Genomic DNA, 15,420 nt, shown 5'->3' with positions numbered 1-15,420 from the left:
TTTATTTTATTTGTTATTAGGATAGTTACACAAATCTTATGCTACACAAAAAAAAAAAAAAAGTTGAGAGTACAAGAAAAAAGCAATAATAGAAAATTAAATGTTTGTCTGCATCTGTTAGCACGAAAGCTAGTAGTTGCTCAGCTGTTTAAGCAGAACATAAGTGTAATGCCAGTGTTCTTTTAAATCTAGCACTGCAGAATATTATTTCAGTGTTCTCTGGGAATGTTAGGTTAGAGTGGTTGTTCTTGCTCTCTGTTGACTTCAGTATTTCTGATGTTGCTATATCCAGCGACATAGGAACATTCTGCTTTTTATTTCCAAGAAATGCAGTTGAAAGGGGAAAAACTTGCATTGATTATTAAAAATATTTTATTACATAATTCAAATACACAAGGATTAGACATTCCATGTGGCATTTGCGGTGGGAATCCAAGTGTGTGAATGATCTGTTCTTTCTCAACTAGTTATTTTGATACTTTACAGACTTTTTAAGTTAGCATAATGTAACAGAGGACTAGCTGCTGTTGGTAGAGGATACATTGTAAATGAAAACAAGGTGAGTGGAAATTTGAACTGTTTGTTCTATAATTCTTTTATAATATATTTTTGGATTATTAAGGTTTCCAAAAGCATGTTTGAACAGAGGTATTACCACTGGATGAACATACTACTTGTTTCTGGAAGGAAAAAAAACGTTGCTATCAAGTTTAAGTCATGGATAGGTTTTTAATATAGATATCTGTTACAAAAAATAACTTCTGCTTCAGATACTTGTGTGATTGTGAGCTGTCTTTTTTTTTTTTTTTCCCCTCTGAAATTTTTAAGAGGTTTGGTATAGAAACCTGTCTCTTACAATAAAACTGGAGATGCAGAGAAAGATTTGGTTCAGGCAGTAAATGGAAACTTCTTGCAGTGGAGTTTAGGAAGTACAGGCACCTGTATGGACTTGACATAGAGGAAAGGCTTATCTTCGAATTAGTACGCTTAGAAAATGAAAAGCTTAAAATACTTGAAAATAGGAAGTAATATGTTACGTGTGGCAATAGTAATCTGCATAACAAATATATAACATTTATGTATGAATACTTGAAGAAAAAAGTGATAAGGTGATTTTTAGGTAGATAGGTGGATAAAGGCAGTATTTATGGCTATGCAGTCTTCATGTTGTCCTCAGATGTTACTAGGGTAGTCACCAAACACTGTGTATATATTCACACTATAGTGAAGTAGGTCTGGTGATGAAAGCAGTAACTCTCACAAAAACAGCATATAGTTGGTTCTTTTGGAAAGCAAATTTTAAAGATGATGTGAGGGCTCTAAATGTTGTCGCTACTGTTTCTTGGATTGCTTGTGTTGCTAGAGGAAATAGTTGAACTGAAAACGTGAGAGGAGCGCGAGTCTTTTTTGTTTGGTTGGTCAGGTTTTTTTGGGGTTTTTTTTTGTAACAACTTCTTCAACTTGTTTCAGTTAATGTAGCTGTATTTATCTCTTGATATAGGACAAAACATTTGGTCTAAAGAATAAAAAAGGTGCAAAACAACAGAAATTTATCAAGGCTGTGACTCACCAGGTTAAATTTGGTCAGCAAAATCCACGTCAGGTAAGCATTTATTCTGCACTGTTTTCCCACTGTATAGGCAAGTCATCTTTCAGTATGAAATAGAGCATTATATGATGATCAAGTAGTAAAAATTTGAGATGTTACTTGCTTAATGTATTGTGACTAGCACAGTTTTAACTAATAGTTTTCTTTCAAAACTTGTCTATCTGAGAATTATGTACCTATGTAAAGGTAGTACAGAATATGGGGTTTTGCAGGTTTAAAAAATAAAATTAAACACAACAACCCCCCCAAAACTCATTTAACAAGGGCGGTTTTTTTGCTTACATAGTACTCTAATAGTGACATAATTAATTTTAAGTTATACCTAAAATTAAATTATAGAAACTGGCTATCAGCAAAGTACAGTTGTACATTCTTTCATTTTTTTCTGTTTAATTCCCACCTAATCTAAGAAACAGTGAACACTTAGAAAAAACAATAGTTATTACTAATTCTAAAACTGTAAATGGGGGAAGATTAAAAATAGTAAAAACCCATATGTGCTTGTTGTTCTGCTTCTGGAAGTATTTATTATAATTTGAAGTGGAAACAAATATGCATCTATTTGGTGAACTGATCAAAGAAACTGAAATTTTGAACCAACTATGTTGCTCTTTTGTATGATGAAGTAAAATGGGATATGGCTGAGATACAGTGTTTAGATTATACTGAATCAGAAAGCATGGATTTAATGAAAATATTTCTATCTTGAAAGTGAGCCAGGTTTCTTATTCGTATAGTGCTAGGGAAGCTAGCTGTTAAGTATTTACACAGCTTCCTGTTCTGTGAATAAGCATGTAGAATAATTACATTTGTGTCAGCTAAATTCATGATGCCATCACTTATGTTAAATTCCTTACATAACATAAAGATTAAGCAACAAATGTCAAGTACAACTTTAAAGGTTAAGTTGATATTTGGTTCATTAGATCTAATAATTTCTTATAGTGGAAAGGACTACTTGATGTCGCATCAAAAAATGTTGGCGTTACGCAGACAGTTCTGAAATTTCTATATGAAATCCCTGAATCTGTAGCATGTGTAGGATTACCAATATGTAAATTAGCCAACCTAAAATAATTTGTTTCTCAAATGCTTGCAGCTATTGACTGATGGATGTCAAAGCCACTGTCTACTACTCTGCTCATCTTTTGTATGATGAAGTAAATCATAGAAAAGTCAATATAATTTTTAGGCCTGATTATACCTCTCTTACCTTGTAAAAATAGTTTTCACTTAGGGTTGTCCCTGAGAAAGACAGAATGCTTTAAAGCATTTTTCTTCTGTCCTGAGATGCAAATGTAAATGCTGTTAAGGTTTTGTTGTGTGTTTGGGGGGGTGGGTTTGGTTGTTTATTTGTTTATTTATTTCTTTTAAATGCCAGCTTTATCTTCATGCTTTTAGGGTAAAACAATAGCATTCTTAAAGTACTGCTTTTTGTAGTTTACATATGGGGGTCTGCATGTTATAAAACGGGGTTTGTGAATTTACAGTTCATAAAACTGACCAGACTATTTCCCTTTTAAAACAATTTGGTGTGTTTTTGTCAAATTCACCAGAACAAAGCTCATTTTTAAATATTACACTGTATTTTACTGATAAAGTACCCCACGTATTTGTAAAGTGGTCTTAGTCTCACTTCCCTTAAGGATAAGAGTGAAGTACTCTAATGTTTTTGCTATGTCCTCTTTCATCTGTCTTCATCCCTCTCTACCACTCTGGTATAGATATGGGTCTTTTCTGCCTTATCCAAAAAGAGTACGGCAGAGTCAGTTTTTTTCTTACACACAAACTTTGCCTTTCCTAGGTGAGCTTATTTTTCAGTCCTTGGCCCCTAGTACCTGTGAAATAAATGTTCTTGTCTTATAAGCCACTGGTTATCCATGAAACATTGTTATGTTGAATTGATATAAATTCAGACAAATGGTATTCTAAAAGTAGTTCCCAACTTCTACAGACAGATTTCCTGGAATTGCCACCAGTATACATGAAGAGAAAGAGCAAAGCAGCACGTAGGGGACTAAAGATGGGCTTTTTGCACAGATCTTGAAGCAGCTGCATTGAACAGTTGCACTGTTAAAGTATCACAAAAGAGCACCTAACTTTTCCTCTCCTGGTCTCAATATCTTTCACTTGATTTCCTAACCTGGAAAGGTGGAATAGAGGTAACTGTGTACTCTAATGGTACCAATCAGCATCTCTCATCTCTGACAAAATGCATTTGAAAATCTCTTCTGTTGGAAAGGTCAGTACCACTAGATGGCACTGGCTATGCATGCAAGGGCAGGAATTCTGAGAAATTCGGGAATCACAGGTTCTTGCCCTTCTTCCTTTGTAAACTAACTTAGAATTATTTGCTATTTTAATGTACAGTTGATGTGATGTGAGTAATGTCATTCTAATTTTATACTAATAACTTCAAATTTGGGGTCATTGTAGGCCGCTCAAACAGAAAGCGAGAAGAAATTAAAGAAAGAAGATAAGAAAAAAGAATTACAAGAATTAAATGAACTCTTCAAGCCTGTGGTTGCTGCACAGAAAATTAGCAAAGGTATGAGTAATTAAATTATGTCCATTTTTGTTCTCTTATTCTTATATCTACTTCAGGTAAAACAACCTTTTAAAAATGCTAGTTCGTTTTTTTATAAAGTAGGTATGCTTGATTCCTTTTCTATCTAGTGTACGAAGTAATTTGTTAGTAGTGATTTGACTTTGTTTTAGGAAGTCATCTAGGATTACTAGATTATTAGAATATCAAAAGCTACTTCGATATCATCAGAGTGGCTGTAGATAATTTGCTGTATTCAGGTTCATTAATTAGATGTCTCTGGATGAGTGGCATGATTTTTTTGGGTGTGTGATGGTATTTAAGGCAGCCTAGCTCCTCAGGGAAATGTGAATATCCAGGTATTACAAGGAATATGATAACTATTGTCTTCACAGAAAACTTGGATTCGATTTAGAACAGTAAAATTTTTCCAGTTACTTCTGTCCCACTTCACACATAACAGTGGGACTTGATTTTGGAAATGTGGTCTTACTTGAGCTCAGTTATTGAATAAACTAGATTCTGTGATGAAATGTAAGTTCAAGAGTGTTTGATGCTTTTAGGAAACTACAGTTGACTGCCATGTGGGAGAAAACAAAAAAAGCATACTTTTCGTAATGAACCAGATGTTTTCAGCTCTGCTTTATTAATCTTCTGGAACTAAGGAAATTATGCACAATCATTTTTTACTAAAGTGTGATTTCCATATATGTTTTTAAAGCAAACCTGATATTTGCTCATTGTGGCACTTAGTACCAACAAAGGCCAGTTTTCTGTTTATGATATGCAGTGTCCAGCTTTCTCCAAATAAAGGAGCACTTGACTTTGGAAGACTAACACTGTCTTAATTAAAGCTCTGGCTCTATTGAGATAGTTCTCCTTGTTGGTAATATTAGCAGAAGTTCTTTTAGGGATCTGCTCAGTGTTTAAAAACTAGATTTTTAGATAAGATTTTAACAGGTGTTGCTGTACATACTTAAGTCACTGGTGACTTGCACCAAATGTAAAATCAGCAAGTGAAAAACTTGAGCTTAAAGTCTTACATGAGCACTTAAAGGATATTACAAGTAAAGCATTTCTGATTTAGTCGTGTCCAGTAAATACATTTCTACTTGCTTTCTTTTTCTCACCTCCTAACAGTCAAATTATTCTTTTAGTGGGACAATATTCACATAAACTGTAGTTAGATTGATTGAATAGTTTATATTATAACAACAGTTGTTTATGTTGGGGTCTGTGAGCAGCTGTCTTCTATTATGAGAGAAAGTAAGTGGTCTGAGTGCAGGTTAGATTATTATAATTTATTCTAATATGTTGTTGATAAGGAAAGGCCAACAGCCAGAAGATATTTTACTGTGTATTAGAGGCAAAAATAGCTTATTGTATACTGAAGAAGTTGCACAGAGTGATTATTTCATATGTATTTTATTATATGAATGAATAATTCACTCAGGCACTACTATCCATATTTCTTTGTGTCAAGTGCCAGCTTTGATAGTGAATACAAATATCCTGCTATGTAAATATGATGTGTTCAGGACATGGAGTATTTACTTGTGGTGAACTTCACATTAAATAACTTTCATTTTTAAAAGCATGTTTTCTCTACAGACCCTAAAGATTGTATGATCCTAGACCTTGTTCTCAGAACTTCTAATATACAGCTTTTGCCAAAAAATAGTATTAAAATATAAAAATTTTGTCTATTCAGGTGCTGACCCCAAATCTGTAGTTTGTGCTTTCTTCAAACAAGGACAATGCACTAAAGGGGACAAGTGCAAGTTTTCTCATGATTTGTCTTTAGAAAGGAAGTGTGAGAAACGAAGTGTCTACATTGATGCAAGAGATGAAGACCTGGAAAAAGGTATAATACATCTATAAAAGGTTTACTAAACAGTTCTGAATCTAAAAAAAAAGGGGTTTTAAGGTTGAGTCATCATGTGTTGTGATCATGATCCTGAAGAGCCTGATCAATGACAAAGGCAACCCATACCACTATGATCAAAATTATGAACAACAGTGAAACTTGCTTTGAAAAGTGTGCTCACAAGTATTCTTTAGACTTTGTTTAGAAAAAGCATGACCTAGTGACACTGGATGGTAGTTTTTTTAATTCTGCCATGTAACTTATTGTACATACAACTAACAAGTTGTACAGTATTTGGTCTGTCTTAAGGTTGCTAGTTTCCAGGTTCTATAAAAAAGAAGTGCAAAAGGAGGAAGTGTGATAAGTAACTATAACTGACTTCCAGAATATTATTAGTGTTTGCCCAAATGTGCACACTTCTAAAATTCAGGATATATTGGAATTTTTTCTGTTACTGTCTCCTTTCCCCCGGTTGTTTGTTGGCTAAGTACTCTGGATTTTACTTGTATTTATCAGGGGCTAGAGATTTTAATAGTCAAAATATTTGTTGTTGTTGTTGTTGTTTTCAACAATTCATCATGTCTCACTCTTCATTTGAATTTTAGCCTGTGTCATCCTAAATGATTGTGATAGGATCCCAGAGTTTCGCTGCTACTGTTACCATTGGTGGTCTTGCTTTTTTTGATGGCACTTTCTTTTAACTTTAACACAGAAAACTTGATACTGTCTCTTTTGATCCTCAAGCTGTTATTTGCATTTCTGGACATTAGCCTCCAAATGTCTCTTATTCAGTCATCTTCCTTTTCCCTTGTCCACGTTCAGTAATGTACAGATAGAATGACACATTTTTTTTGGTATTTAACTGAAACACACTTTATGCATGTCAAAATCTAATTTTCTAAGGCTTTTGAAGAAGTTGTCTTGTGAATAGCATAGGAGAATTTGAAAACTATTATAGAAGCCTGAATTTATCTTCCATTCTATAAGCTAAAATGTAAGAATTGCATATTAAAACTGTTAGGGAGAAAAGCAGCTTGACAGCATTGTTTAGTATTTTGAATTTTTGTGAAACCATCTGTTGTCTTTTTATAGATACAATGGATAATTGGGATGAGAAGAAGCTGGAAGAAGTGGTGAACAAGAAGCATGGTGAGGCGGAAAAGAAAAAACCCAAAACTCAAATAGTATGTCTTTTCTTTTTATTGAGCTGTAGTAGAGAAAATTAACTGCAGACTGGTATCAGATATGTTTATTGAAAGATTTTGAATGGACTACTATAACAATATTCTGAGTATACAGTTGGGTTGATAGTATTTCTAGTAACGTATTTTAAAAAAAACAAACAACCTAAAGCTCTCTGAGTCATAGGGTCTTTTCTCATGTGAAATACAGATGGACGTAGATGAAGTGCTTTCAAAATAGAAATGCCAAAGGAATCAGTGATGTATTTAATGCGTCCTATCTGCTTAGAAGATTCAAGTATTGTGGTTAGTTAGGTCTGTCATCTCACTGCAGCAACAGCCATATATATCGGCTTATTTATGTACTGGGTGATGCATAAGCATATAAGTTTAGATACTCTTCTGTAAGCTGAAATTTACTGATTGAGTCATTTTTTTAGTTCCTGACCTCTACTTCAAAAATATTCTTTAGTTTGTGCATTAAATGGTGTAATATCTTAATTTCTCTTTCATTCTTAAGAACTGTTTCTCTTTGTTTTTAGTACCAAAAACCTAAATATTCTATTGATACTGCCTAAACTTGAAAAGGTTAAACTTTTTTATGGCTGTGAACTATGATTTGCTTGTTAGAAGTTCCAGAATGGTATATTTACCTCAGGATCATGAGCTGGAAAGTTTAACATCTGAGGCAGAGTGATTTTATTTTGATTAAAATGACCCTGATGTTGGTGAGCAGGAAGAGACAGATTTTCAGCATGCTTTTGCATGTGCTGCTGGGTTCACAGTAGTACAAAGTTGCCAATCTTATGAGTCATTCTGTCTTTTTAAATTGGCAGTATATTAAGGGTAAAAATCTGCTGACTACATGTGTTTTAGATAATTAGTTGTACTTCTTTTGTCTACTTGATTAGTAGCGATGCTTTTCACATGTTTGTTCAGTTTTGAGCACAACTGGCTTTGAATTACTATACTTCTGACAAGTAGTAGCTATACATGTAGTGTAAATTGCTGGGGATGAAAAGACAACACAGTGCTGACAACCATTGTTTTATACAGGTCTGCAAGTACTTCCTTGATGCTATTGAAAACAACAAATATGGATGGTTTTGGGTCTGTCCGGGTGGAGGAGACAACTGCATGTATCGCCATGCTCTCCCTCCAGGTTTTGTATTAAAAAAAGACAAAAAGAAGGAGGAGAAGCAAGATGAAATTTCTTTAGAAGATCTAATAGAAAAAGAGGTAAAGTTGTCAGACAGGTACCTTTTGGTGGTATTTGTTTTTGTTACTCTGAAGAGACAGTTGTAATGTTCCAAAGTAATAATTAACAAGTATAAAATGGTTTTATAGCTGTATGAGCTAGGATGAAGGATATTTTATATATTTTATTTTATAATTATATATATATATAAATATATTTTATTCATCTTTTTGTTCAGAAACTATAACCTAGTGAATAGACTAAACTAGAGTTGCATACTTAGTGCAGGTGTTGCTAATCCTTTCTTAGGAAGCTTCTATTTCTTACTGCTATGTTTCTTTTATTACAACTGTTTCTATGGACCCTTCTCATCCCTAGCTCACTGCCTCCTTAGTTCTCGCATAACTCTGTAGTGAGGAAGCAACACTAAGAGAGCAGGGCCTTCTGAAGGCATTACCTTGCTGCTCTGCTTATTTCTGTCGCTATTGCCTGGCAGTGTCAAATAGAGGAGAACCTGAGCTGCTATTGTTGGTTTCTTTCCTCTTCCACTTTTCATGTTAACTTTCATGTTGACTCATCTCACTAACTGGAAAATTGTGTGTTTAGTCAAATTTCAGGTTGGTGGTGTATGTTAAGCAGTGGTGAGAGTGAGGAAGGAATTAGAAAGAAATGTTTTCAATTAGTTTCAGGAGAAGACTAATTAAATCTCTAATTTGTTATAGCCTTTGGAAACAATTCCTAACATTAATCAATCTCTTTACTTGACAGCGTGCTGCCTTAGGACCAAATGTTACCAAAATTACTCTAGAGTGTTTTATTGCATGGAAGAGAAGAAAAAGACAAGAAAAAATTGATAAGGCTGAACAAGACATGGAGAGGAGGAAAGCAGATTTTAAAGCTGGCAAAGCATTGGTGGTATGTTTTACAGCCCAATTCTTAATGTAAGAAGAAAGAGTAAGTTTCTGTAATAATGTAGCTGGCCTGGAATTGCTTTACTTTTTCTTCTTTTTTTTTTCTTCTTTTTTGTTTACAGCAGTATAAATTTTATGAAGTGATAAATTAAGATTTCTTTTTCTGTGACTAGATTAGTGGACGTGAAGTATTTGAATTCCGACCAGAGTTGGTTGATGCAGATGATGAAGAAGCAGATGACACCCATTATATTCAAGGAGCAGGAGAAGATGATGAGGTAAAGAACAGTATTAACTCAAATAGTAGTTCAAGTTACGTTTAACTTTTGAAAACTTTTAATTTGATAGCTCTTACAGTGCAATTAATAAGCTTGGTTCTTAATTAAACACCACTACAGAGTATATTTTATCAAAATGTTGGTGTCAAAAGGAAGATGAAAAAAATCTGTAGAAATCCTAGAGAAATGAGAATTTCTATAGAAAAGTAACTCATGTAGAGCATGTTTTATTTTTCAGATGGAAGACCCTGTGTGCATAAATGATGTGGATTTGAACCTGTATGTCCCAAAGGCTGTAGATGAGACTGGTATTACTGTGGCTAGTCCTGAGCGATTCAGCACATACACAGTAGAAAAAGATGGTAAGTTCATTATTTAGGCATCACTAATAGGGGATTGAATTGTTAGGAGCTTCCCAAAAGGTTGATAGAAATGAATTATTGATCTGCTGAAAAGAAGTACTTGTTTGAAAAGGGCAGGGGAGTGAAATTACTATCAATGATACGTCTAGTTACTCAAGAAAAAGCTTGTAGGAAATGCTATGCATCTTTTCTCAGGTAAATAATTAATAATTGTCTTAGCAGTTTCCTTTTTCCCAGATTTAGTAAATTATTTAATAAATTATATAAACAAATCTAAGCTTTTCTTCATATTTTCTAGCTAGCTTAAGTTGACTTGAAATTTCTTAGAGGAAGTCTTGATCTTGCAGTGCTTGTGGAATGCATACACCGAGTCTTTTAAGTGGAGACATTGAGTAGGAGCAGCTCATTAAGTTTGACCCAGTTATGAAAATAGAAGTTTGAGGAGTTGGGAATTTATTTTTTTTCAACCTGTTTTAATAATCGATGATCCCAACCTGCATATTGATCCAGGTACATGCAATTCAACCAGCATATGCCAGCATAAATTTCAAATAAAGAAATTTCTTTATAGTTTTAAAACTTTAATGCCTGTTTAGTAGGATTGTGAATTAGTGATTAAGAAACTTGTGACACTGAAATGTGTAAGAATTATTTTTATTTTCAGATAATAAATTAAGTGAAGCTTCTGGTGGTGATATAAACAGCAGTGAGCAAAACGATTTAGAGGAAGATAATGATGGAGATGGGGAGTTGGAAAATGGAGTAATTGATGCAGTTCCAGTTGATGAAAATCTTTTTACTGGAGAGGACTTGGATGAACTAGAAGAAGAACTAAATACTCTTGATTTAGAAGAATGAATTAAAACCCTCAAGTGAGGAGTTAAATCTGTGACAAAGTGAAAACTGACTGTGTTTTTTCTCCTTTTTGAATAGATTTCTTAAACAGAATGTTTATGGTTACCCAGCTGATTCTGATGGGCACATCATATACCAGGAATGTTTTCCTTCAGTCTGGTTTACTTCAATCTTGACTATGCTCACAGTAAAATTTTCAGAGTAGTTCAGATTTACCTGACAACTGAATTTGCAGAAAATGAGATTATGACTTTCAACTAAAAGTAGGAAGTGTAACTGCTTTGCCATTATGCAAGTATAAGTGGGCAATTTGATACCAGGTACAGTATGAAAATCGAAGTATACATTCTTCACCAGAACTGCATTTTTATTAGTGATTGTGTTGATTTAGAAACTGCCTGAAGTGGCTTTAGGCGGTATACTCTAATGGAGCTGATGCAGATTATGCTTCCTTAAGTGGTGATTAGCTTTATTTGATCAGCTGGATACTGAAGATTGTGAACTGATACATCATACAATACAATATAGTGCCCTCTGTTTAAAATGTTTTAAAGTTCCCACCGCCTTTTGCCAACAAAACTGTAAATAAAAACTATCAACTTTAAAATACCTGTGTTGATTTTTCTCTGTTAAGTGAGGATATCATACCAAACTGTTAGTAACTTCATTTTCTAATACAGTGATAAATATTTTTCTCTCCAGCCCTGATACAGAAGTGACGATGTTGGCTTCAATTAAACTAGGGCTAATGGCAATTACAACTTTTTTTTTTCTACACTTCATGCAGTGTAAAATTCAGCAGATGGCTTTTTTTCCCCTTACTGTTTGTAGCCCCAACCCATCCATTAACTGATTTAATACTCATTGCTATTTGAGTCTCATTCTTTCCCCACTGTGTTTTGTCTGTTATGTGAAGATTTCCAGCTTGGCAGAGCAGGGATATGGTCTAAAAAATGTCTGTCATATCTTTGGTGTTCTATAAATAACACAAAGTAGTAAGTTGCCTCAGAGTGGAGCAGTGTTGTACCCTGCAGGGGGCACTTACTGTCAGGCTGAAATGAAGTCAATGTGTCCTTTGAAAATTCACTGAATCCCTGCCGTAAAGACTTCTCAATAGTGGTGCTTTTTCAAGGGGGCTGTAGGTTATGCCCCCTTGTCATACTACTAATAGTATCTGCAACAGTATTGCTGTACTAACGATACCATTTGTATCGATTTTTTCTAAAGCTTTTAAATTACTACTTAAAGACCGTTAAGATTTGTGGCATTGTTAGTGAGCATTCTCAAACTGCTTTTGGGTGGTAATACTGCTTTAATGGTTGTTTCTGACACTGCTAAATTGACTTGTACCTTGAATGCTATTTCTAAAATAGCAAACTTAGACATTTTTTGCCCTTTGCGGGATCTTTGTGGAATTTGTTTTCTCCTATAGGCATAAGAAGCAGTGTTTGGGAGAAAGAGGCCTACTGAAATTGACTTCTAATATAAGTGTTTAAGGAAAAACTGCAGTATCAGATATAAATATTTATTTATGGAGTTTTTTTCTCCCCTGGCCATAAATAAACATTGTTGACAAATTATTGTATTATACTGGCTAGCAATAGGATACCTGGAAATCAGGACACTTAAGAATGCAATTCATATTTGAATGTATGATGCATAATTTTTCAAAGTTGTATATTTTAAATGGGAATAAAAGTAATATAATCATTATCAAGGATGAAAATGGCTTTCTATATTTTGTGTTAGAGGCTGTTACATTGTATGTAATACTTATCTGTTTCACTGATCTAAATAGGTTAAATCTTTGCCACAGTTGATTATTTGCATTTCACAGCTGGAGGATTGACAGGGTAAATCATACTGATTTCAACCAATAAAACACCAAGATGGGCAGAGAGGGAGTGCGTGTGCAGTCTTTTGGGCCTAAAGGGCTTAGTTGTGGTGCATAACTCGTTTGTGTATGTGTCATTTAAACGTTAGGACAGTCGTGTTGCATAGTATTTAAATATGCTGAGTATCTCTAAGTTAGTTGAAGAAAAACTTACTTTCATAGGTAGTAATTATCGACAGATTACATCACAGGGCCAGGAAACAATAGTTTGCTACCCCATTTTGGGTTTCACCCTTTCCTCTCAACTTATTCTAGTAGTTCTCCTGACTGAACTTGTTCTGGCCTCTTGGCTTGGTCTGTCTACATTTCTAACCATGAAAGCAGGGTGACTGGTTTTAAAGAGGACTTTGTTAGTGTAGCATTCAGGCATACTTTGGAGGATTAGTAGCAGTATACTGCTACTTGTTCCTTCTGCTTGAAGATAGGCTTGAATAACACCTAGTACAAGTTCTTAATCTTGTGAGTTACAGAAGCCTATATTTACAGCTGAGGGGGAGATTCAGTCAATATATGCTCAATTAAAAATGCATGAAAAGGCCTTACAGTACATGATTTATTAATGTTTTGGAATAATGAGCACTGTGATAGAATGAAGTCCACCTGAAAGTGACTTACTAGTTAGTTGTTCCTATTGATGCAAGTTTCCGGAAATTTAATGTGATATGAAGTGGATGAGTCACTTGTGGAAAAGTGCCAGCAGTGTCTTCACTTCAGTGACCATCCATCCAGTTTCTAAAGGTCAAAAATACAAGTATTTCACTGTTAAAGGAGCAGGAAGGCTCGGTCCGAGGCACTTACTAGGTTAAGGTCAGGCTGTAAAGGGTTATGAGCCAGGGAAGAAACGCCTCTGCAAGAAACTTCATTCCTGAAGCTTGCAGCCTTCACCACGGATTGCATCATCTTGTTTTTCTCATAAATGAGTAATGTAGCCATGGCTTTTAACATTTTCAGGAAATATGCCAGTGTAGCACTCTGTCTTCACAGCACCTTTGTTACTGGACACCTGTTTAGACAAAACCAATTTTTAAAAATGCTGCAGGAAACCTATGCCTTTCCTTCCTGGTGTTTGCTATTGTGGGCATAGAGCACTGGTTGGCTTTAAATTTTGATGTTTGTGAAAATCCCATTTCTACCACATGCATAAACTGTCTGAACTGCTTAAACTGGATAGCTTTAAATTCTCATAGGATTTTTTTTTTTTTTGAGACCTGTGCGATTTGAATTTTATGCTTGTCACTGCTCTGTTTCTCAGAGCTCCCTACTTGTTTTATTATAAATGCTGTCGATGAAGGCCTGGAAAAAAATAGGAGAAAAATTAAATGTGACCTTAACTATTACTATCTACTTATTTGTAACAGAAAGGTTGCCATTTCTTAATGGACAGCACTCCCCAACTGCTTTTTATCAAGGGGAGGCTTTACTATTGATAAACTTTGGGCAAAGCTCTGGTACTTTTCTTGGCAATTCAGTACTGTCATAATAGATTGTGTTTGTTTAGCAAATAGATTGTATAGGAAGAACACATACAAATTAGTATATTTTTATGAATATTTTCCTTCACAGTTCTTTAGTCAGATATATGGAATAACAAGCATCAAAAAAGTAGTCTTGGACATTCTGAATGCTGATTTCTAGTTATCTCGCAATGTTTATGCCCCTTTTTAAAAATTACCTGAATGTAATAAGCAACACAGACTTAAATACTTTGTAAGCTTATGTATCTTTAAAACACCATACTTGGAAGTTTCATAAATGGTGTTTGTTATTCTTGCTCCATATGCTGCTTTTTCATAACTTACTAAAACTGTGAAGTGATTAAATGACTGAACTAAAAATCTTACAAGGTTAGATCTTTATCCCTCGCAGTGAAATTGTTACAGTCCAAACTTGAGACAATGCTCTCATATGCAAATATTTCTCATATATATTCACATGAAGTATCTCAGGAGAAATAACCCCTGAATAACATCAATAAAAATAGGAAGAGAATTGGAAAAATGAGATCTGGGAAGACCAGAGGAACCGCAGAAAAAGCTAACAGCAGTTGCTGACATCAGATCAAGAGAAAATTGATCACACTAATAAACCAGACACATGGGGAAGAAATAGGTAAGAAAAGGACAAGACCCTGTACTTCCCAGGAGTGCTTGTCAGATGTAACTTCCAGCAAATCTTACTCTACAAGATTTCCTCTACTAGATGTAGCCAGTGATGGCTTTCTCTTCCAAGTACGTTCCCTGTTTCTCCCTTGAATCCCTATACATTTTTAGTGTCTTTTGGAAACCCAACAGTTCCACAGCTCTGCTACGTCTTGTTTTGAACATGACTCCTAGCTTGTAATATTAGATCTCTAAGGAAAAGTACTTGAAGGAAGTGATACTCTGTATTCCTTTGCTTTGACTTGATGCCAGGTAGAGAAAGGGGATATAAAAAAGGAGTTGATGTATTCCAGTTCTGAAGAACACAATCTCTTGATGTATTTTAGTGCTAGAAACATTATTTTGCACAATTAGAAGCTTTCTCAAGGTGCTTGATTCTTTGCTATGAATGGGCCTTAATCAGCAAAATGCTTAATGAAGCAAATAGTTTTTATTCCCAGGGTGTATTTTATGTAGCTGTGATCACCTTAAGTGCTTTTACAGTGATATCTGCAAATCACCCTTTTTTCCCTCATGATAGTATTAGAGGTTTAGATGTGACCTTGGCTTTGTTTCTTTTAG

The 15,420-nt window shown here is 34.6% G+C and overlaps 1 protein-coding gene across 1 annotated transcript; it reads left to right on the top strand.

Moving 5' to 3' along the window:
• The first annotated feature begins 1,465 nt into the window (after positions 1–1,465).
• Positions 1,466–12,519, top strand: ZC3H15 (zinc finger CCCH-type containing 15). Its single transcript, XM_026852949.1, has 9 exons — positions 1,466–1,603; positions 4,046–4,157; positions 5,866–6,018; positions 7,114–7,205; positions 8,259–8,441; positions 9,169–9,315; positions 9,485–9,589; positions 9,828–9,951; positions 10,616–12,519. Exons 4-9 carry the CDS (start codon positions 7,119–7,121, stop codon positions 10,807–10,809), a joined length of 840 nt encoding a protein of 279 aa, XP_026708750.1. The 5' UTR covers positions 1,466–1,603; positions 4,046–4,157; positions 5,866–6,018; positions 7,114–7,118; the 3' UTR covers positions 10,810–12,519.
• The last annotated feature ends 2,901 nt before the right edge of the window (positions 12,520–15,420 follow it).

The sequence above is a fragment of the Athene cunicularia genome (assembly GCF_003259725.1).
Source record: "Athene cunicularia isolate RWA chromosome 7 unlocalized genomic scaffold, athCun1 chr7_part1, whole genome shotgun sequence".
In the NCBI taxonomy this organism is placed as follows: domain Eukaryota; kingdom Metazoa; phylum Chordata; class Aves; order Strigiformes; family Strigidae; genus Athene; species Athene cunicularia.
Note: the sequence above shows the minus strand (reverse complement) of the source record. Positions and strands in the feature narration are given on the sequence as shown.

What these genes read in the sequence shown, in the direction of transcription:
- ZC3H15 (XM_026852949.1), top strand. Translation starts at nt 7,119, where the DNA reads ATGGATAATTGGGATGAGAAGAAGCTGGAAGAAGTGGTGAACAAGAAG. An exon ending in AAGATCTAATAGAAAAAGAG is followed by an intron (nt 8,442 to 9,168) that starts GTAAAGTTGTCA and finishes TTTACTTGACAG; the next exon opens with CGTGCTGCCTTAGGACCAAA. An exon ending in AAGCTGGCAAAGCATTGGTG is followed by an intron (nt 9,316 to 9,484) that starts GTATGTTTTACA and finishes TTCTGTGACTAG; the next exon opens with ATTAGTGGACGTGAAGTATT.